Source organism: Sceloporus undulatus, chromosome 10 (assembly GCF_019175285.1).
Source record: "Sceloporus undulatus isolate JIND9_A2432 ecotype Alabama chromosome 10, SceUnd_v1.1, whole genome shotgun sequence".
In the NCBI taxonomy this organism is placed as follows: domain Eukaryota; kingdom Metazoa; phylum Chordata; class Lepidosauria; order Squamata; family Phrynosomatidae; genus Sceloporus; species Sceloporus undulatus.
Window position 1 is genome coordinate 13,284,009 of NC_056531.1, and position 22,720 is coordinate 13,306,728.

The 22,720-nt window shown below is 45.3% G+C and overlaps 2 protein-coding genes and 1 long non-coding RNA gene across 10 annotated transcripts in view; 1 reads left to right on the forward strand and 2 right to left on the reverse strand.

Moving 5' to 3' along the window:
* HVCN1 (hydrogen voltage gated channel 1) overlaps positions 1-14,642 on the reverse strand; it is a 17,666-nt gene extending 3,024 nt beyond the window's left edge. Inside the window, exons 1-2 of one of the 3 annotated variants that reach the window (XM_042441402.1) lie at positions 14,563-14,642; positions 1,648-1,891 (exon numbers count right to left, since the gene is read on the reverse strand). In XM_042441402.1, the coding sequence (XP_042297336.1) occupies positions 1,648-1,851 (204 nt within the window). In that variant the 5' untranslated portion in view covers positions 1,852-1,891; positions 14,563-14,642. Of the gene's footprint in view, positions 1-1,647; positions 1,892-1,974; positions 2,420-3,254; positions 4,111-14,562 lie in introns of those variants that run through there. The other 2 variants (XM_042441401.1, XM_042441403.1) reach the window with 2 other exon arrangements.
* Positions 12,542-22,720, forward strand: part of LOC121916400 — a 14,503-nt gene continuing 4,324 nt past the window's right edge. The window contains exons 1-2 of one of the 3 annotated variants that reach the window (XR_006100863.1): positions 12,542-12,979; positions 16,456-16,674. This is a non-coding gene — a long non-coding RNA (uncharacterized LOC121916400). Of the gene's footprint in view, positions 12,980-14,671; positions 14,862-16,165; positions 16,305-16,455; positions 16,675-22,720 lie in introns of those variants that run through there. The other 2 variants (XR_006100862.1, XR_006100864.1) reach the window with 2 other exon arrangements.
* Positions 17,376-22,720, reverse strand: part of PPP1CC (protein phosphatase 1 catalytic subunit gamma) — a 20,352-nt gene continuing 15,007 nt past the window's right edge. For 3 of the 4 annotated variants that reach the window (XM_042441399.1, XM_042441400.1, XM_042441397.1), the window contains 3 exons: positions 20,336-20,559; positions 19,355-19,489; positions 17,855-18,589 (listed from right to left, as the gene is read on the reverse strand). In XM_042441399.1, the coding sequence (XP_042297333.1) occupies positions 18,500-18,589; positions 19,355-19,489; positions 20,336-20,559 (449 nt within the window). In that variant the 3' untranslated portion in view covers positions 17,855-18,499. Of the gene's footprint in view, positions 17,750-17,854; positions 18,590-19,354; positions 19,490-20,335; positions 20,560-22,720 lie in introns of those variants that run through there. The other variant, XM_042441398.1, reaches the window with a different exon arrangement.

The window sequence follows — 22,720 nt, forward strand, 5'->3', positions numbered from 1 at the left end:
CATTTGTCCCTGTTTGCTTTGTACAACTGTATAGAGGTTGGTCTATGACCATAAGAAAGTTGACATGGCATGGCATGGCTTGAAGTCAAATATAACCCCCAGGCAGAGGTAGATGAAGCAGAAATGAGTGTTGGCAGTCACAGTGTCATGTGTGTATGGATAACAACAGCAACAACATACAACTTTGCTCATTGAACAAAGGTCTTGGCTCCAGTATGATGGAACAGCTACAGCATTGGACACTGGGGAGGAGGGAACCTTGATTCCAACAGCCCTCCTCGAATATATATCGTATAATCATAGGGTGCATCTAACTGAAGAAGTAATACAGTTCAACACAACTGACTGCTGTAGCTGCATCCAATGGAATCCTGGGATTTGCAGTTTTCTGAAGTCTTTAGCCTTCTCTGTCAAAGAATGCTGGTGTCTCATGATAAAACAAATCCCAGGATTCTGTAGGATGGAGCCATGGAAGTTCAAGTGGGGTCAAACTGTATTATTTATATATTTATATAATTTGTTATAGTGCTATGGCATAAAAGTGCAATTTCATTGATACACTGTAACTCAGAAGGAAAGAGAGTTAAACCACAAAGGAGTGAAGAATACTCTTTTTCAGTCACAGAATCATAGAGTTGGAAGGGACAACCAAGGGCTATCCAGTCCAGCCCCTTTCTGCCATGCAGGAAGATGCCATGCAAGCACCTCCAACAGATGGCCCTCCAGTCTCTGTTTAAAAACCTCCGAAGAAGGAGACTCTGGCCTGTTACAGACTGCCAAAATAAAGCTGCTTCGAGTCTCTTTGGAGGTATGCTGTTTAAATGATGCGTGCATCCTAAGAATCCGGAAGCTGCACCAAAAGCTGCACTCCGGTGCTTAGGAATGGAGTGTGGCTTTGGCGCGACCTCCGGACTCTTAGGACCCATGCATCATTTAAACAGCATACCTCCAAAGAGACCCGAAGCAGCTTTATTTTGGCAGTCTGTAACAGGCCTCTGCCTCCAAAGAAGATCTTTGTTCCAATCTTCCTTGAAATTAAAAAGAAACCCACTTGAGAGTGAGAATAAAATGTCACAGCTGGTGCTGGGAATTGCCTGGAAATAGCGAAAGACAACAGAAGCATTCTTTGGATTTTTCAAAAACAGAACTACAGCCACAAAAACCACAACCTCCCAACACATTTGTCCTCTCTGGAGGAACCCAGCATGCACTTTTGAGGATAAAAGCATAAGCAAGTGAATGTGTTTCTGTCCAGAAAATTCAACACGGGTTCAAGGAACCCCATTACTTCCATAATAAAACTCAAAGTGGTAGTATGAGAAATCCCTTGCAAGACTCCCATGTCCTGGCATCCCCAACTAAGAGGAAGCAGATGACAGGGAAGCCCAGTGAGCTGAGACCTCTGTGGGTTGCTGCCGGCCAGAGTAGGGAAGGACAGATGAGATGGACCAAATGGTCTGGTTTCTAGCCCAAAAAACTCACAAAAAACCATGGATGCCGGCCATGAAAGCCTTCGACTTCACGGTCTGGTTTCTCATAAAGCCGATTCTTGCATTCACGGGGACATCACGGTGGCCTTGTGCTTAAAAAAGGCAGGGTACGGAGAACAGAGCAAGAAGAAATGTGTGGAGAAGGGACACCCCATACCTGAAATTTGTGCGACTGGAACAACTTTTTCATCACTTCCCGGAAGGATGGTGGCCTAGGCGCAGAGTCGACTTTGACTGCCGTGTCCGGCATCTTTCCTTCCCTTTCCTCCTCCATCTCTTCTTCCTCCCATTTCTTGTAGTCATTGTTCCACTGAGTGGGATCATCCCCCACCACTGTAAAATGCTTCAGGTACATTGACATGGCGGCGCTCTTACATGGACATCCCCCTGTTCAAAACAAGCTGCAAAAGCCAAGGGCCGGTTAAGAATAGCATTCCTCAACTCCCTTCTAAGAGTAATGCAAAACCCAAAGACAAACACATACGTTTTCACTGGCAACACCCAAAGGGTGGAGAATGAGGATTTCTTCTTTCACCTGGGCCTCAGAAACCACTGGGGGACCTTGGCTAAGTCTCACTCCCCCTCTCTCAGCCTTAGAAGGAGGCAAAGGCAAACCTCTTCTGAATAAATCGGACCAAGAAAACCCTAGGTCAGGAGAAGGCCTCTGTCAGTTGGAGTTTACTTGAAGGCACATAACACTAACAAACAGGCAGCTGCAGCAACAGCATGGCAATTAAATGGAACGTCTGTGGAGAGAGGCAGTGTACCTATAAATCCCCATTGCAGTCTGCAGACAGCAAGGGTTGCCTTTAGGCATTGCTAGTAAACTCCCCGTTGTGGCATCCAGTAGGTGGCCTTTGGATTTGACTCAGTGTTAGGGCTATGCATATGATATTATTGGCTTGGAAAATAGTAACAGTTCTTATTTTAGGCCATATAGGTGGAATTCAGAGATATAGCTGTGCTGATCTGTAGAATCAGTATGTAGAGAGATCTTGTAGCACCTTGGAGACTCACTGAAAGTAAGAAGTTGGCAGCATGTCTACAAAAGCTCATGCTGCCAACTTCTTTCTTTCAGTGAGTCTCCAAGGTGCTACAACGTCTCTTTAGGCCATATAGTTTTAGCTGTCAATCTACATTAACAAAACAGGGTTACCAGCATAGTCCTACCTTACAGAGTCATTGTATGGATGACTCAGAGAAGACCCAGAAAGACCCTTGAACAATCACTTCAACAACAGCTAATGTGATTCAGAGAACAAGAAGTGGATTCCCACTCCATTGTGCAGTTTACCAAGCACTCTTGGGACACTCACACATTCTCAGCCTAAACTACTTTGCAGGGTTGCTGTGAACATGAAATAACACACCCAGACCCACACACACTCTACATTGAGCATCTCAGAGTGACAAATATACCCTAAAAAAAAAAAAACTGCCCAAAGACCAAATTTGGGTTAGAGTCAATATTTGGTTACTCATTAAATCCTATTGATTTCATTAGGTCTCTCTGAAGTATGAAAGACTCTGCATTTGGCCCTTTATTACAAAGATGGATGGTCATGGATGGAGTTTGGAAGAATGTTACTTTTGGGACTACAGAAGCCCTCAGGTGAATGGACACTGGTAGCACTGGCCCAGCTGGTTTAAGGCTTCTGGGACTTGGAGTCCCCCCAATATAGAGTTTTGCAAGCTCTATCCATGGTCCATTAGGAAAGCTAGTTATTGATTACTAAAGTCCCTGAAAATAATCTCCACTCTTACCTTTTCTAATTTTCCTTGTCCAGGCAAGAGCCTCTGTTGTCCTCTGCGCTTACTAGCCACAACCACCCTGCAGAGTGGAACAGCAAGGGAACCAATATGGGAATAGCAAGGGTGCCACCGCTGTTCTGGCAAAACGTTTGTCGGTCATGCGAAAGGAGGCAGCAAATGAACCAAGGTTTCCTGTCTCCTTGAAGTTTTTGCATAAGAGATGTTCAATGCAAAATGAATGCGCCCGCGCCACGCACACACACACACATTGCTTCCTTCCTGTCTACTCTCCCTAGTCTCTCACAGCCTCTGCAGGGGAAGGGGAAAGCCCATAACTCTGATTACAGTCAACATCCAGCATTAAAAGGAAAAATACCCTTGACGCACTTTGTTGTGTGTACACGCTGCTTGTCCTTGCCACAGGCCCCAGCGAGGGATTCTAGGTTATAGGCGAGGGCAGGTGGGAATGTGATGGGAAACTATTGGACACAAAGGCGGCATATGCTTTACGAGAGAGGAGAGGCCCGGGACTTGCTAAATCTGGCCTGGAGTGCAACCAGACGGTTGCAAGATGTCCCAAGTGAGGGCTTGTTGATGCTACTCAAGAGAGAACCTGTTGGCAATACACGTCTGTTTAGGGTGGTCAGAACTGGCCAAGGTTGCTTGAAAATCATGTCCAAAGCCCGCATGGAGAAGGGGTTTCCTAAACCACTGAAAGACCCATTTTCCTTGGGGGCAAAGAAACCCAATATCTGTCTAAAGGAGAGACAGCTAGAAAATAATATCTTTCAATTATGGATTTTTGGAGGAGATATGTCCAACAAGGAGGTCTGCCCAAATTTCTGAGGAAGGACAGAATCCTAGACTTAGAGACTTGCAAGGGCCAGCATGGCGTAGTGGTTTGAGCCTCAGGTGACAACTCTGGAGACCAAGGTTTGAATACCTACTCGGCCATGGAAACCAACTGGGTAAGCTTTGGGAAGTCACACACTCTCAGCCCTCGGAAAACCCTGTGATAGGTTTGCCTTCAGGTCGCCATAAATCTCCAGGGACATATTCCAGCACTCGAACCTCTACATTGTGATGTGTCAACCTACCCATGGCTACCATATGTTCTTTAAAGTGTCTGGAATCCAAGCCCTAGGAGGAAAGTCTGAGGGAGCTCCATATGTTTAGCCTGGAGAAGAAACATTTGAGAGATGGCTATCATATCATCCATCAGTCTTCTCTTCTCCAGGCTATACATATTTGTCTCCCTCAGCCTTTCCTCACAGGTCTTGGTTTCCAACCCCTTTTAGCAAATACGGACTTATTCTAGCAGCAGTGACAAAAGATTCCAGAAGGTCCCATGACCCTATCTATTCCTCAGATTTGAAAAATGCAGTGTCACTGTGACAAATGTTAGCAACCCATCTGTTTTCAAAGCCCTGTAGATGACATGGCAACACCAAGACAAATTGGTAGGGTACATTCTTTAAAAAACAAATCCCAAAACACAAAATTATTTGGGGCTATTTCATTTAAACTTTCCCAAGAAGTGCCCACCAATTGTGCCATACTACAGTTCCATCCTTGTTGGCTAGGAACAATGGGAGTTGTAGTCTGACATCCAGAAAGCACCAGGTTGGGGAAATATTAATAGAAGTAGTAGTTGTTGTTCTGTGCCTTCAAATTGGCTCTGGCTGTTGTCACACTGCAGAATTAATGCAATTTGACACTGCTTTATCTCCCATAGTAGCTCCATCCTATGGAATCCTATTGATTTGTAATTTGTTGTGGCACCAGAGCTCTGTCATAGATGGCTAAATCTCTTGCAAAACTACAAATCCCAGAAGTCTATAGCATGGAGCTATGGCAGTTAAAACAGTATCAAACTGCATTAATTCTGCAGTGTAGATGCAGCCTCCGATTTATGGCAACCTTATCACCAGGTTTTCTTGCCCAGATTTATTATTCAGAGGAGGCTGGCCACTGCCTTCCTCTGAGGCTGAGAGCACTCCGTGGGTTTCCATGGGCAAATAGGGATTCGAACCTGTGTCTCCAGAGGTCCTAGTCCAACACTCGCACCACTATACCTTACTGGGTCTCTACTGAAGTCGTACATAGAGCCAGCTAATGTTCAGCTTGGCCAGACAGCCTGATTCCAATAAAAAGATATTGGCCATGCGGAAACAGGAAAGAAACAAGTTGAAGTCCGCCCCAACACAATCTCAAGCTGCGATCTTTCAGAAAGTTAGTTACTTGGGCTTCGTGTGTACTGTCTGTGGGGGAGAAGAGTGAAGTTTGGGGATGGAAAAGAATGCCCTTTTCCTCCCCCCAAACCTTTCCCTGCTGGGCTTCAAAGCCCAAAGGCCTCAGGCTTATGGATGGCAGCCAAGGCCAAACCTAATCACTTTGTTCAGCTCCACTGTAGTGAAGCGGTTACAGTGTCCTGACTTTTAAGAACAATCCCCCTCCTTTTTGGCACCAGAATCAAGGAGGAGGCTTTGGTTGTCAGAAGTCTGGGAAAGCCAGACTTGGCTTTCAAAGTGGCAGGAGAGAAACCCGGGCCTCTTTGCAAGCTAAGCAGATGGATTGGTGCCGAAGACAAACCAGCCTGTGCTTTTGCAGCTTACAGCAAAGCCTTGGATTGTACAGATCATGAAAACCTACGGCCTGTTGGCTAAAATAAAGTTGAATTTGAATTTGAAAACCTATGGATCACGGTTAAATAAATGGGAGTGCCACAACATATCATAGAATCATAGAATCGTAGAGTTGGAAGAGACCACAAGGGCCATCCAGTCCAACCCCCTGATGCATAACCTGTGAAAAGTTACTTTTTTGGATGACAACGCTCACCATTCCCCAGCCAGAGGGGATAGAGCGGGCTGTTTTTTCCCATGCTTTGTTCTTGCAGATAGTTTTTAACTTGGCACTCAGCATATCCCCCAGCAATCCGGTTTCCAGTCTCTCGTTGCCCTCCCACCCCAAGTCTGCAGGAAGCATTCTGCCTAGTTAAACATTGCCCCCCTTGCAGTCTTCCTGACCTCAAACAAAAGGAACAATTCAAAAATGACACTTCCAAGGGCAGTCATGGAAACAGCCGCTTTTCTGATTCTGGACATTGGGTCATTTCAGAGGTAACATTTTCAGTGTCATTTTGAGATGGCAGGATAAGACCAGCATCCACTATCCCAAAGGTAGGAAAATCCATTGTGGATTTGGGGGCCTGGCTAGGGTTGCCATATTGAAAATTTGAGAGGGCTTCTGTATGTTTAACATAGACAATGGGATTTCCACAAGTTGTTGTTGGTTACCTGGTTGCATGACCAGCAACACCTGCAGAAATGCCCTCTTCTGTAAAACCATCAAAAGTACAGGAAGCTTCTCTTGTTTTCACCCTTGGCAACCCTAGCTCTGGGCGGTCTCTCCTCTTGGTTTTGATGAAATTATGATGACACCGGCTGCATCCGCACTGCAGAAATTATCCAGTTTGACATGGGTTTAATTGCCATGGCTCAATGCTATGGAGTTCTGTGAATTGTAGTTCTGTGAGATATTTAGCCTTCACTGTCACAACAAGCTACAGTTCCTAGAACTCCATAGCACTGAGCAATGGCAGTTAAAGTGGTGCCAAACTGGATTATTTCTGCAGTGTGGATGCACTTTCTTTCTTTCTTTGGTCCTAATTTCTGCATTGTGCATACTTTTTACTTAGATTCTGACATTATTTTATGGCTCATTGACCAATCAGGCCTCATGTATAAACTTCATAAAACAAGCATTCAGCATCCAACTAAATACAAGCAATATACAAAGCCATGCTAAAAACTGGTTGCAACCCTTCTTTGGAAGAGTCCAGGAACTAAAAGCTTAACCGACAGAATTGTCTGAAGCAATCCATGACTACTTCTTCCCCAAAGCCAGTTTGACAAATTGAGCAGTCCTATCTAACAAGTATCTGTACCAGCCAAGAAAAAAAAAGTGAGTTGTAAATAAAGGGGAGTTACTGCTAGAACCTTCTTCCCCCGTGAACAAGAGCCATCACTTCTTTAACCAGCTTCAAAACGGAGTTGAAGACCATCCTGTTCAGAGAAGCTTTCCCAGGCATTGCATAACTGTCACTTGCTATTTGATGTTCTTTTGTTGCCTGTTTTATTGAATCATTTCCTGTATTACTATGTATTTTATATGTACTATCCTACTAGTGAGGCAGGCTAACTCCAACAGGCCTCCCTGGAAGTAGATTAACCATCCATTATGAAGCCAAGCCCTCCCTCCAGTCCACCTGCCTTGGTCCAGGTAGAGAGGAACTGCTGGACCTCATCCCCTTCCCCTCCACCACTCGCTTCTCCTTTTGTGTCATGTCTTTTTAGATTGTAAGCCTGAGGGCAGGGAACCGTCCAATTAAAAAGATTGTATGTACAGCGCTGTGTAAATTTATAGCGCTTTATAAATAAAGGTTAATAATAATAATAATAATAATAATAATAATTCCTAATGTTAAAGGCTCAAGATAGAGTCCTCGGCTCTGTGTACGAGACCTGCTAAATAGGCAATAAACATATCCGGGGGGAGCTGTGTTGGCCATACAGCAAAGTACGGTAACATCTCAAATCCACAGAACAGTGATACTTTTATGGCGCCATCCAAAATGCACAAAACTCATGATGCAAGCTTTCAAAGCTCCATTGGCTTCTTCATGAAGCTCTTGTTATTGTTGTTCTCAGTTAAGATAGTCTGGAGGGATATCTATGTAGGCAAAGGCCATTGCTCCCTTTTGGCCATATGGGCTCTGGGAGACAAAGAGTCTTAAAGTCCAGGAAAGATAGTTTAAACTCCATTGGCAGTATAGCCACCAGCGTGGACACTTCATTCCCATATGTAATGTTACGTTTGACCTTTCTGTTTGATATCCCCACTTTCCTTTCCCCCTTTAGACAGTGCCACTCATAACACATTCGTTCCAAACTCTGGAACCTATTTTAGAAGAAGGACAATAACTCAGTGGTAGGACACCTGCTCTACATTTTTAAAGAGTCCATGTTCAGCCTGTGGCACCTTCAAGTTGGGATGGAAAAGACCCTTACCCAGTTTTCTCTAAGTGACGTACACAGGCCTTAGAGTTGTGCTCCACACGCAGGATTATTTTTATGGACAATGCTCAACAGCCATAGAATCATAGAATCATAGAATCATAGAATCATAGAGTTGGAAGAGACTGCAAGGGCCATCCTGTCCAACCCCCTGCCATGCAGGAAATCACAATCAAAGCATCCCCGTCGGATGGCCATCCAGCCTCCATTTGAAGACCTCTAAGGAAGGAGACTCCACTACACTCTGAGGGAGTGTGTTCCACTGTCAAACAGCCCTTACTGTCAGGAAGTTCCTCCTAATGTTCAGGTGGAATCTCTTTTCCTGCAGCTTGCATCCATTGCTCCGGGTCCTAGTCTCTGGAGCAGCAGAAAACAAGCTTGCTCCCTCCTCAATATGACATCCCTTCAAATATTTAAACAGGGCTATCATATCACCTCTTAACCTTATTTTCTCCAGGCTAAACATACCCAGCTCCCTAAGGCATTCCTCATAGGGCATGGTTTCCAGACCCTTCACCATTTTAGTCACCCTCCTTTAGACACGCTCCAGTTTCTCAATGTCCTTTCTGAATTGTGGCGCCCAGAACTGGACACAATATTCCAGGTGGGGCCTGACCAGAGAAGAATATAGTGGCACTATTACTTCCCTTGATCTAGACACAATACTTCTATTGATGCAGCCTAAAATCGCATTGGCCTTGTTAGCTGCCGCATCGCACTGTTGACTCATGTTCAACTTGTGGTCTACTTGGACTCCTAGATCCCTTTCACATGTTGTCTCCTTAAGCCAGGTGTCCCTATCCTATATCTGTACATTTCATTTTTCCGCCCTAAGTGCAATACCTTACATTTCTCCGTGTTGAATTTCATTTTGTTAGCTGTGGCCCAGTTTTCTAGTCTATTCAGGTCATTTTGAATTTTGATCCTGTCCTCTGGAGTATTAGCTAGTCCTCCTAATTCGGTGTCATCTGCAAATTTGATAAGTATGCTCCCAATTCTGTCATGCAGGTCATTGATAAAGATGTTGAATAGCACTGGGCCCAGGACAGAGCCCTGTGGGACCCCACTGGTCACTTCTCTCCAGGATGAAAAGGAGCCATTGTTGAGCACCCTTTGGCTTCGGCCGGTCAACCAATTACAAATCCACGTAACAGTTGCCTTGTCTAGCCCACATTTTACAAGCTTATTTGCAAGAATGTCATGGGGAACTTTGTCAAAGGCCTTTGGATGACAGTATAAACAGAGCCATACTTGTGCACCGATTGCGCATGTGGCAGCACATTAAAGTTCACAGAGCAGCCTGTGAATATGCACTGCCTCTATCGTTACACACTGCAGTTGCACATTAAATGTCCGCCATACACACTGACCATTGATCCACACATGTTGTGCCATGTTGGTATTCAGTATAGGGCCTGCCCGACGTAACTCTGCCAGGGGATCTTGACACGATGCTGAAGTGATACAGGATCTCGTCTCGCTTGTCTGAACTCTTGTAAATACTGTAATGGCTTCACTTTTAACTTCTCTTGTTCGACTTCCTTCTTTCTTTTCTTTTTCAAGAACTGCTCATGGGTTTTATTATTCTGAACAGCTTTTTAATAGCCAGAGTCCCTTGGGGCTCTTGTTTTTAAAAATCCCCTCTTCTATAAGTAAAAGCAACTCTAGTCCGAATTATCAAGGGCATTTCCCACATGCAAAATACATTGATTTGGCAACTGTTGTGGTCATCATTCTATGTCATGTGGCAACCATAACATCTCACATGAGGTTGCAACCAATACAAAATATGACATTGAGGCTGGATTCCCTCTTGCTCTCCACTTCCCTGTCCTAAAGTTCAGAAATTAACATTATTTAGACTGCTGGTTCTCAGCCCTCTAGATTTTTTAAATTTCAGCTCCCAAAATCCTTGACCAGTGGTCCTGCTGGCTGGGGATTCTGGGAGCAGGGGGTCCAAAACATCTGGATGATGAAAGGCTGAAAACCGTGGGCTCTAGGCTTTTGAGATGAATGTTCACATGCCAAACCAATGCGCGTGGCAGTTGCGTTTCATCCTTACCACACTGTTTTCTCTCTTCTCCCTTTTCCTCTCCATCTTAAAATCAACAGCATACGGAGACGGCAGGAAAGGAAACAAACAGGACATTCCTCCCTGTATTTCTACCCAATTTACAGCATATTTTGAAGCACAGCTGCATGAGCTCATGAAGTCTAATGCTGAAAAACAAACCAACCAACCTATGGCCTTTGTGGAGAGTAGGCAAGGAGAGGCAAGCGTCTTCACATGCCTCCCTTTCTCCCAAATCAACACTGCCACAGCCCAAGTCTCACAAGCCAGGAAATGACACACATTCATTCTATTAACACAAACCACACCTTCATCCTGCATCAAACGCCACTAAATTTAAACTCGGCTGCATTGCATCGGGCGCAAACAGTTCTACTATCATTCTAAAAAAGCCCAAAAATTCCAGTGATGTCTGTCGACCGAGGCAATAAGCCCTATGTTCACTTCTCAGAAACTGTGTAACTTTTCTGAGCTGGGCAAGATAAGAATAAAACAATGGGCAGAATCCTAATGTTTAGGTGTGATTAGAACAAACTTGCTTGAATCCATGGGACTGGGGATAAGCATGGATTTCCTAAGCTGCCATTGAGTCAATGGGTCTGTTCAAGTTAGGACTAACAAGGATATTTAGGCTCATGGGTCCACCACTTAGCCAGGAGGGTCGCTATGGGGAGGTGAGCAAAATGGGATCATTGCCTTTCCCCTCCATGAAAATTATCCATTCTTAAATTAAATTTTTCTTCTGTTCCCAGAATTCTCCAGAGAAAGTAAACACAGCCAACAGAAGGTGTGAACGATTTTCAGCGTCTCACTCTCTGCAAAGCTAGAAACTGGGGGGCTGAAGAAAAAAAATCTTATTGCTGTGTTGTTACTGAGTGCGGTCAAGTTGACTTTAACTTGTGGCGACCCTATGAATGAGAAGCCACCTATCATCTATCACCCCGCTCAGGTCTTGCAGACTCAGGGCAGCCATGGCTTCCTTGGTTGAGTCTCTGTGTGTGTGTCTTCTGTGCCTTCAAGTCGTTTCGGGCCTATGGCGACCCTAAGGCAAACCTATCAAGGGGTTTTCTTGGCAAGATTTGTTCAGAGGAGGTTTGCCATGACCTTCCCCTGAGGCTGAGAGAGTGTGACTTGCCCACGGTCAACCAGTGGGTTTCATGGCCAAGCTGAGTCTAGCCTGCTGTAATCCAGTCTTCCTCTTTTCCTACTGCCTTCTACTTTGCTAAGCATTATTGTCTTTTTTAGTGAGCCCTGTCTTCTCATTATGTATCTAAAGTATGACAGCCTCAGTTCAGTCATCTTGGCTTCTAGGGAGACCTCAGTCTTGATTTGCTCTCGGACCCATTTATTTGACTTTTTAGCAATCCACGGTATCCACAGCACTCTCCTCCTGCACCACATCTCAAATGAGTTGACTCTCTTCCTCTCCGCTTTCTTCACTATCCAGCTTTCACAACCATACATAGAAATGGGAAATGTTTATTCTTACTGGGTGGAGGTTGGCACCCAATGCCCTGCACCTAGCATATGATTGACTACACAGACTGGAAGCATCTCTCCAAGGGTTTAGACGTGGTCCCTTCTTCCAGCCCTCCCTGGAGATGTTGGGGGGTGAAAGGAAGGGCAGAACTGAACCTGGGCCCTCTTGCAAACTAAGCTCTTGCTTTGCTGTTGAGACTGAAAATTCAACAATTTATAAGAATAGATCAGGGACGGGCACTCTCCAAGCCACCATGCCCATTTTTCAACTCTTCTAGAGCACTGGATTTTTTTTCAATGGAGTGTCATGATTCCCATTTTGGGCGACTAGCAGTGACATGTGTCAAAGGGATGGCAGGGTCTTTGTGAGACCGGGGGGAGGGGTGTCCCTAGGGCTGCCCTGGATCTTTCCAAAGGGCTGCCCATGGGTGATGAGCCACAGGATGCCCATCTGTGGAACAGATTGTGACCTTGTGAACTGAACCTGGAGAACGGTGCCTTGCGTTGTGTTATCTATTGTGTGTCTTTAAGTCGCTTCTGACTTATGGTGACCCTAAGGCAAACCTATCACAGGGGGTTCTTGGCAAGATTTGTTCAGAGAGGGTTTGCCCCTGCCTCCCTCTGAGGCTGAGAGAGTAGGACTTGCCCAAGGTCACTGAATAGGTTTCCATGCCCAAGCAGGGACCCTGCTCCCCATTGTTCTACCCCAATGCTCAAAATGTAACGCCATGCTGGCGTGAGTTGTGCTACTCCATTGCGTATGGGAATGACTAGCAGAAACAGAGCAGCCTCCCCGCCAGCCAGATCAAACCGAGCGATCGTTGCTCAACCCTTGGGCAATAAGCACACCTTCCTGTTGTGGGACCAGAGAAGTGAGCATTGCTGTGTACCGCGTGCGCCATCTGACACCCTTGTACTTCAGTCACCTTTGAGAGATGGCCATCTCAGCCCCATGGCTGCCATTTAAATAAACCTTTCTGCCTCTGGAGAAACCTACATGGGTTCCTCACCCAGTTCTTCTACATCACTGTCTTAGACCAACGAACCTCTGCATCAACCTCAGCATCTTGGATAGAGCATTTTTTGCTTACACACACATCTGAAGTCAGGTAAAGGCAGGCAAGGGGTCGTTTGGAAAGGCTGCCTTCCAGGCTTCGTTGTACATTCGAAATGGTCTTTCTACTGGAAATGGAATCCAGTCAGAAATTGTGAAATGTTCAAGGCTTGGAATAGTGACTATTTGGGACTACAACCCCTAGAACAGGGGTAGGCAACCCTTTTGAGCCGGGGGCCGGGTTGCTGTCCCTCAGACAACTGGGGGGCCAAAGCCAAAAAATAAATAATTAAATAATTTAAAATAAATAAATAAATAAATCGGGACAAAAGTAGGACAAAATTTTCAAATAGAGGGCACTTTTTAAATAAAAAATGGAGGACACACGAAAAAATTTGCTGATTTTTAAAAAAATGTTAAGATAAATGCATGTTTCTGAGGCTTTTATAGAAATTGCCCCACCATGCCCCTCGCGCGAGATGCCAAAGGCCCTGGCAGCAATCGGTGGCAAGACCAGGCTGGGGCCGGTCCCAAGGCCTCGCCGGGCCGCATCCAGCCCGCGGGCCGCAGGTTGCCTACCCCTGCCCTAGAATGTTGGATGCGCATGGCTAAGGGCAAAGCTTTTAACTCCTTCAGATTTCCAGGCCAAGTGCCCTGCCATGGAAAGACTAAAGGGCCTGGCGCCATTCCCAAACCGAACCCTGGATTTCGTGGTTCCAGAAGAAGCCAAATCTCTTATTGCTTGCCAGGCCAAATCTAAAGGAAGGGAATGTTTTGCCAAACTAGAAGGCTTTGAATTGCTTTAACCTCTTCTTTGTTCTACCTGTAGGAACAGTACAGTGGGGGGGGGGGGGGGGGCTAAAGGAAGGCCTTCTGGGCGGTGGCACCCCACTTGCCGAAGACCCTGACAGCAGACTCTGGGTCCTTTCCCAAGGGCCATGCCAGTCAATGGGCACAACTGGAGCCATGGCATCTTGGCTGGAAGGGCCCAGCAGGTACCAAGGACCCACTCTGTGTGTGTGTATACATACATTCACACACACACACAGAGTGGGCCCTGGCTATCTTCTAGGGACCCCCACGGATCCCAAAATCTGGGGATGCTCCAGTCCCATTCAATGCAATGGCTTAGGGGGGAAAGAAGCTCCCTGATCAAAAAGGGCAAAACAATGGGTTTGCTTGGGGGGGGGGGGATTTATAGACACAGACACACATATTGGGCCCCTCTGGGGACCCCCTATTAAATGGAGGAGTCCCTGATCTCCATATGGGAAAGTCAAGGGTTGGTCTGGGGTCTCTTAGTCGATTGATTCTCTCTGGCTGCATCTACATTGGAGAGATGACCCGGTTTGGCACCTTGGCTCCGCTCGGGGCCCACAACAAACTCCAACTCCCAGAATTCCAGTGCCATGAGCCAAGGTGCCAAACCGGATTCTCTCTCCAGTGTGGATCTGGCCTTTTCCGAAGGCCTCGATAGGGAGGGACCCAGATCCCCCCCTTTCCCAAAACAAGGCCCCCCCACCCCCGCCCCCAAATAGGGGACCCCCCCCCCAGGTTCCTTGAAAGCTGCCCCCAAGTGGGCCGAGGGAGAGCCCCTCCCTCCGATCGCCCCCCAGAAGCCTCCCTGCTCCCCAGTACCGTCTCGTGCTGGTGGCGTTGGTGGGAGGCGATCTCAGCCCCTGGGGCCCTGCGCTGGCCGCCGCCTCCTTCTCCTCCTCCCTCCCTCCCTCCCTCCCTCCCTCGGCGCAAGGATGCCATGTTCAAGGGGGAGGCCAGCCTGGAGGGCTGCATGGCCCTCCTTGGGGTCTCCCTTCCAACTCGAGGGTCTTCGGAGCTCTCTTCTCCAGCAACAACAACAACAAAAAAGAGAGAGGGAAGACCTTGGCAAGGCTGGCATGGGCAGGACCCAGCCCCCCCCCCTTTCCGCCTGGCAGAGGGTAAAGCCCTGGGCCTGGCAAGGGAGCCTCCCCTGGAGACTGGTCTAAAGAGGGAGCTTTGGCTCTGGGGTTTCCCTTGGACCCCAATGGAAGAGCTAGTTGCAGCTGAAAGGCTGACTTGGTATTTTCCCCTGAGACCCACATTGGAGAGCTTGGTCAAGCCAAAGTTGGGGCTCTGTAGTTTTCCATGGGTGAGACCCAGATGGGAGAGCTAGTTGCAACTGAAGGGTTGACTTTGTAGTTTTCCCTGGGACCCAAATTGGAGAGCTAGGTGTGAGGGCTGGGCTCTCTAGTTGCCCTGGGACCCAAATGGGAGAGTTACCTGGAGCTGAGGTTGCTTGGCTCTGCCTTATTCCTTAGACCCAAATTGGAGGGCTGTGTCAAGCCAAGGTTTGGGCCCTATAGTTTTCCACACATCCTTTTATAGGGGGCTCTAAATGCGGGCAGCATATTTCGGGATGTCAGCAGGAAGGCCCACCCACCCTTTCCCTTTGCTGTAGTGGGGGTAGAAATTACTCACTGTTGTAAGTTTTCCAGACCAGGCTCCGCTGTTCTAGCAGGATGATTCCACATTAACTGCCTCCCAGGGGAGTCTTGGGATTTGCAGTGTGAGGAAAGGGCTTTGGGAATGCTCAGCCAGAGAGCTCTAAGGCCTCTCTCTAAACTCCAAAGCCCAGAATGCCACAGGAGGCAGGCATTAAAGTTGAATTAATTTAAAGGGGTGTGTATGTTAAAGTGGGATCATAGCACTCTAAGGGTGTTGTGCGATATTGAAGTGAGTAGCAGTTTGGGGCATTCTGGACGCATTGCCCGCCTGGACAAGAGCCCTGCCAAGGTGTTTGCTATGAGCCTATCCTTACTGTAAGATGGGATGAGGAATTCAGAATGAGGAAGAGCCTTAGGATCTGTAAAACCTATCTAGGAGTAGCCATCTTGGCCTTACAGCAGACTGCAGCAACACACTAAACCTACAGAACAGCGTTACTTTTATTAGGCTGAGCCAAAATGCACACAAATAGATGGCGCAAGCTTTCAAAGTGCCACTGGCTTCTTCATCCAAATGGCATTGATAGAGCAAGTGTGCCTCAAACCCACTTCATGCTGGCTAGATCATAAGGCCAGGCCTCTCTTCCAAACTAGTTAAGCACCTAAAATGTAGACAGAAGAGATTTCCAATAACTTGTGATGCCTTCATGTTTTTATGTGCGCTCTCTGTACAGATGCCGTCTTGTCTTAACTGCAGATGTGCAAGAAATCCAACAGGAGTAAGCCAAGGACATTTTGGGAGCCTGAGGCAGAAAATTGGGGAGGGCCATCCCTTTGTGGAAAAGGGTACAGATCACCTCTCAGGCCCCGAGTTTCCTTGCACTAAGTCTCTGGTTGAACCCCCAGGCTCCTGGTCCACATAAAAGATCTGCCATGCTCGGCCGTGTGATCCACATAGTAAGACTGAGACATTTATTCCCTCTTCTCTAGTGCTAGACGGGAGGCAAAAGTGACAAGGGCAGGAGGTCTTAAGTATTTGGGGATGCAAAAGTATGGCATGGATTGACTGTTGTCAATAGGCTGACTCTCCCTTTCCCACTTCCTTCAGGCCTTGCTTTGGGAAGCATGTGACCATATGACTCAAGCCATAGCCCTCCAGGTAGGAAGCCCGGAGAAGCATAGCCACAACATACAAGGAGACTTGCAACCAGACCTGAACCAACTCCTGGGAGGGCTCATCAATTTTTCAGCACAGAAGCAAGGCCCAGCAAGCAACTGCAACCCAGCAGTTATCCCGAGTAGGTCAAGCAACCGTTCTTTTCTCCTGGTAAGACTCTCCTTCTTGTACGACTTTGACCTCTGTTCTGAATACCCAAGACAATCCTAATGTACAACTCCCACCCCCTCAGACCAGACCTAAGACAGTTCTACTTGACAGTTTAACTTTTGCTGCACAGTCTAGTTTTAGTCATTTCAGCGGTGGTGGTACTACAGACCAGCAGGCATCTTGTTGCTTCGGTTTGCTGCCCATAGGAAGGGACAGAGCAGACTGTGTGTGTGTGTACGGACACCAAGGTGGCCCTGGTTTACAACACAGAGTTGAGTTCTACTTAAAGAAACCATAAAATGCCATAGCCCACAACTGTGGTGGCAGTTCCCTTGGATGAAGCAATTCTCTTTAAGGCTCCAAACTGGTGGGCTTTCTGCAGATGCTTGCAGTTGGACTAGAGGGGCTTACGTCTCATACCCATTCATTCCAAAATTAACCTGCTCCATCCACACACTCTGAGAATACACAGTCCCTTACTGAACTTCTCCTGAAAACACCCTACACTGCTCTCATGGCAGAGAAGCAGACCCCCAAGGAACCCATTCAAAACCCATGGTTTCAGGCAGTGTGATGCACCCTGAGCTGTTGCCATTCAGACCAGATTCCTTGAGAGGAACTCATCCCTTTGCTACATTCTAGCCTTTTTTTTAAAGTTTAAGTTGTATATGTGATGCTGATAAAATTAACACTGAGAAGACTTAACAAGTTATTCATTTAATAAGCGTTTAAACCACATTGTATTGTTCAAAAAAGAGTACAGTATTTTAAAAAACACAAAACAAAAACAAAGAATACTGTGTGAAAGTCACAGAAACAGGTGAACAATGTTCACTGTTGTAGCCGGTTGTTTTTTAGGCTTTGTAGAACAAGTCTTCAAGTTGCAAATAAAAACAAACCCTAAATGTGAACTCTAATTCTTAGGCAAGTCTCTGAACACCTCTTCATAGGTTACAGCTTTCTGCACTGGCTATAAAAGCACAGTGACACTGAATATAGGGGAAGTACCAAAAGTCTTTAATCCTGCATCCCAGCTGACCACAGCATTACTCTCTGCTAGTTCAAGTCGTCCTTCCTGCAGAGGAAAAAACCCAACTTAGACACCACCAATGCATCTCTATGGGTTGTGTTGACACCTTGTCCCTGCTATATGTTTGGGTTTTGCAAGAAGAGACAGAAACCTTTAAAATAATTGCTTTAATTTTCATTTTAAAGTATATGGGAGGAAAAGGGTGCTCCCAATAAAATATACATCATACCAGTGAGGCTGGCAAAAGGTTGAGGGTGATTTAAAAAGGTTGACAACATAACCTGTGTACAAGACAAGAAAAAAAGCAATCCCTTTGAAATAAAACAAAAAACTAAAAAGAAAACTAAAGACGTTCACAGTGGTTTCTATAAACAATATGTAATCTGACAGCAATAAGTTTCCTAGCCTTGTAACACACTAGTGCCTCTTTAGGTCCTAAAAGAAAAGTAGGCATCGCACACCACCCGGTCTGTACAGGATCAAGGAGTCAATTGTACAGGTACCCAGAATGACAGGAGAAGTTGCTGTGAAGTATACAGCTGGAACATCAAAAAGGAAAAGCTTCTCTCTAACTCTCTCCAAACAAATACAGATTTTTTTAAAACTCTTCTTGAAAAGGGAAAACGTCTCATTTGCTGTTACAACCAGCAAATGCCTTCCATCAAAGTGAACAGAAAAACCACAAACACATTAAATCTAGTCTTAGCAAGCTGACCAATACATGTTACCATTTCTTTAAAAAAATTGAGATTATATACTATAGTACAAGTCCCAACTAGGCAGGGCCAACAGCGATTATTTCTTTGCTTGTTTTGTGATCATACCCCTGGGTGGTGTTACAGGTCGGCTAGCATTGGGCTTCTTTTTCTCAGCAGGCTTCAAGATCTGCAAAGACAATTCATTTTTTTAGCCAGATAGTTTGAGCAGCACAAGGAAAACACAAGAAACCATTACAAACACACACCCCAAACTTGACTGTATAAATTTCATTTAAACCCATATTTCTACTCAAAAGGCAAAGCAGGCTTCAGGCATCGGTCATTCATCTAAAGCCATTCCATACAAAACATGGAATATTAAATGGGGATCCACTCAAAACAATCTAATTCCTAAAATATATTTATTCATAAATATGTAGGAAACTGCTTCCTGAGTAGCAGCCTGAATAGGAAGGGATTGGTGGCTATTAAAAAGGGAGCTACACAAACCTCTTAAAAGGGAAAAAAAGAACAACATGAGAAAAGAGACATTTGACACAGGAAAAATCTGCGGAAACAACCCTGCCTCTAGTGAAAGCCAACCTAGATCTATCAGGGAGACAGAGAAGGTGGTGGTGCCAAATTCTTGCAGGGCTTTAATGATTGATCGGGACCAACAACTTGAATTTAGATGCAGTTCTGCCTTTCATCCCACAGTTGGCAGCGTTTGATGCTGCCTTGCAGATCACCCATATTAGAGGCAGCGGGGACAGCTATGATTCTTTGGACAATCCAATTCAAGGTGAACAGATTAAGTCTGCCCTACTTAGTGTATGGCACACTGGCGCCTCAGCACAGATTAAAGAAAACAGAATGTATTTTGAAATAGCTAGTGTGCACCGTCAGTTAATGGGGAAAGCAAAGCACCCCAGGGCCTTCCAAGATTCCATACCTGAAAGGAACACATTAAAGTCTCATCCACGCTCATCATGGCGCCTGCATTGTCAAACTCCCCACAGTAATTTGGGGCAGAAAACAGAGTTACCAGTTGCCTTTTTGCAAAGAACTCATATCCATCTTCGACCACCTTTAAAGTAAAGAGATGTTAGATTCCAGGGTGAGGAGAAAGACAGTAAACAGCAGCAATCGTTTTTATTGTACAAAATGCTTTATACAGTGGACCCTTGCTATACGCTGGGGTTTGGTTCCAAGATCCCCTGTGGATAACAAAATCCGTGTATGCTCAAGTCCCATTCAATATAATGACATAGCAAAATGGTGTCCCTTTTAAAAAATGGAAAATCTAGGTTTGATATTTGAATCTCAATCATCCCCCCCCCCCAAAAAAAAACCCTGTGATATGTGGATAATATCAACCTTGCTGTAAGTATTAACTGAGATGATGCATATGAAGTGCATGCTGCTGGTACACATGAAAATCTTCCATGACCAGCCAATTACCCTCCTAGAGAGACTGGGGAACCCATGTAATGAAACAGATCCATTTACCCTTTTTTGCTTCCCTAGTTCGTGCTAGATGAGATGTTGTCTATAAAAGTTCTGAACACACTAGAAGTGATGTGGGAAATGTGAACAGACATGGCATTGAAGAATGGCAGAATCCTGGTCCAAGGAGGAAGTTCTATATTTGGGATTTGCTTCCTCTTGAGACACATTCATCCTTCCATCTACTAAATCATGTGAGCTCTGTAACCTGCTTGTAACAGGTAAACTATTAATCTGGAGAAACAAGGCTAGATTACAAGACCAGGAACTACTAAAGCCAAACAGATATGTCAATGCAAATAAACCAAACTTTGGGGAAGAGGGGACAGTGGTGTAGGTTAGGGGATTCTGCACAAGTCTAGGAACTAGTGGCTCTTTCCACTGGGATGGATTTGCCAAGAATCTTAGTACAGTATCTGATCTTTACCTGATGAGCTCTGCATATAAGATCCAAATCATGTTTATGAAGGAACTTTGCAACTACTTCAGCTCCAAATGTGAAAGACACTCCTCTGTCATTTTCACCCCATCCAAGTACATCCTTATCAGGATCAGACCACAGCAAATCACAGAGAAGGCCTTGATCGGGCACATCAGTGGGCCGCATAATTCGTCGAATTTGTTCCATTGATTGGAGATCTGGTGATAAGCCTGTGGGAGATTAAGATGCAGTCAGTTTGCATTCTGTTCATCAGAGGGGCACTAAGCATATGCACAATGCACAATGCCATGTAGTAATTGCTTGCTTCACTTATATTTATTTTGAGGAAACAAAAGCTACCCCGGTTCTATCTAAAGGCATGTATTACATGGCACATGATAAACCCATACCAAGTGTGCTAGATAAGGCTTAGTGTAATTTTTTCCCTAAGATTGATACCCTGCAGCTATAAAATAAGTGGCAGCTTTGCACTTATCAATTGTATTTGTGTTGTATGATGCTGGGTTTGGTACCGTTCCTTTGTATTATCGCCTACGTAGAGCCTATTTGACCCACAACCAGAAAATATCAGTTATGATATCCAGTATCACAAATCTCTATTGCGGGGAAAGTATTCCCTTTGAGCAGCAGCAACATTCTCTAGTACAAAAGGTGCTATTTTTGTTCAAAACATAAATATGTAATAGCCACAGCCCTAACCCTTCTCCCCAAGTTCAGTACAATCCTCTGCTTTTTTTGGCACTGTCATTTAGAGAAATTGGACAAAAAGGGGCACAAATTCACACGTTAAATGAAATGCTTATTCTGTTTTTCCTGGGTATCTGTGGTCTAACTTGTTCATTTTTAACAATACTATCACCTCCTCAAGTAGATGCCTGTTGTCCTCTGTACTGAAAGCCCTGGTTACCCTAGTTGGGGAGTTTCCGCATATCAATGCAAGAGAGTCCATTTTTCATGTACACACATTTGGGTGGCTCACATTTAAGTGCAAATGCAGGCCAGTAGGATTAAAGTGGCCTGAGGTACCTAAGGTAATGCTATGACAGTTCCTACTCTGCTGTATAACACAATAGACATCCAGAGATCAGCATTTCATGGTTCAGCGCAACAGTCCCACAACAGTATGAAAGCCAAACACCATATCAAGGGCAGTGTATCATTCACAGTGGACCAACAAGGACAGTGTCTGTGGGACATTAAGAATACAAAGCTATGATTTCTGGTTCATTTTGCTGAAATGGGCTCAAGTCAGAAAACACTATGCAACAGTAAAGCACCTGGGGGACATGGAAATTCTAAATATAATCTACCACTAAAGACTGCAAGTCCCTATTACCAAAAGACAGCTCTTGAAGAATATGAAGTTTAAAACAGAGGACAGTCTGAAGTGGCTGGAAATGCTGACTGCACTTCTAAAAAGGCTACACAAAAAAGCACCTTCTGCAGGAAGAGTTTGTGAACCAATGTGCATTTTTTGTGACAACATAACTGAAGATAAGAAGGCAAAACAAAGCTTATCAAGGGAGTACAAACAAGAGCCAGTCACAAAGTATGTGAATGCACCTTCAGACACAAGATTCTTGCAACTATGTTTTAGAACAGTGTAGCAGCAAAATCTCATTATTACACCGCTAGGTACAAGTAGTACACAGCTATGTTTTACCAAAGGGGAATGGAGAGACAATGCAGGCAATGAGCACAACTCAAGCACCAACACACATTAACAAAGAGCTGAAACACACATTTATGGGGACCTGTAGAGGTACATCAGCACTGTAATGATCCCAAACAAACTAACCGTTAGGATGACTTTTCTGACTGAGGTTGCATCCGCACTACAGAAAAAATCCAGGCTGACATCACTGACAATGCCATGCAATTCTAGAAACTGTCATTTTGGAAGACACTTCACCTTCTCTGTCGGAGAGTTCTGGTGCCACAACAAACTACACTTCCCAGAATCCCACAACACTGAGCCACGGCAGGTAAAGCGGTGTCAACCTGGATTATTTCTGCAGTACGGATGCAGCCTTAGAAACTTACAACTGAAATTGTCACGAGGACTAGCTGGTACAAGTTGACAAGCAGAAACCACCCTATGGCCACCAGAGTTGGGAGACTATTATGGACAGAGAACACCTAATCTATATTGCTCCCCTATTCTGTGAAAATGCTCACAGCCAATAATAAGATACTGCTCAAACCTGGACACAGGAGATCACATTCTCAAACAGAGGGAAATGACACTGCACAAATCCCCAGGGGTTGAGCCTCTGTGACTCAACAAGTTGCTCTGTCACTTCCATCTGCACTTGATGTGTTCACAAAACTGGCCCTGAAACAGCATTACAGGATGCATGGAATAGCAAA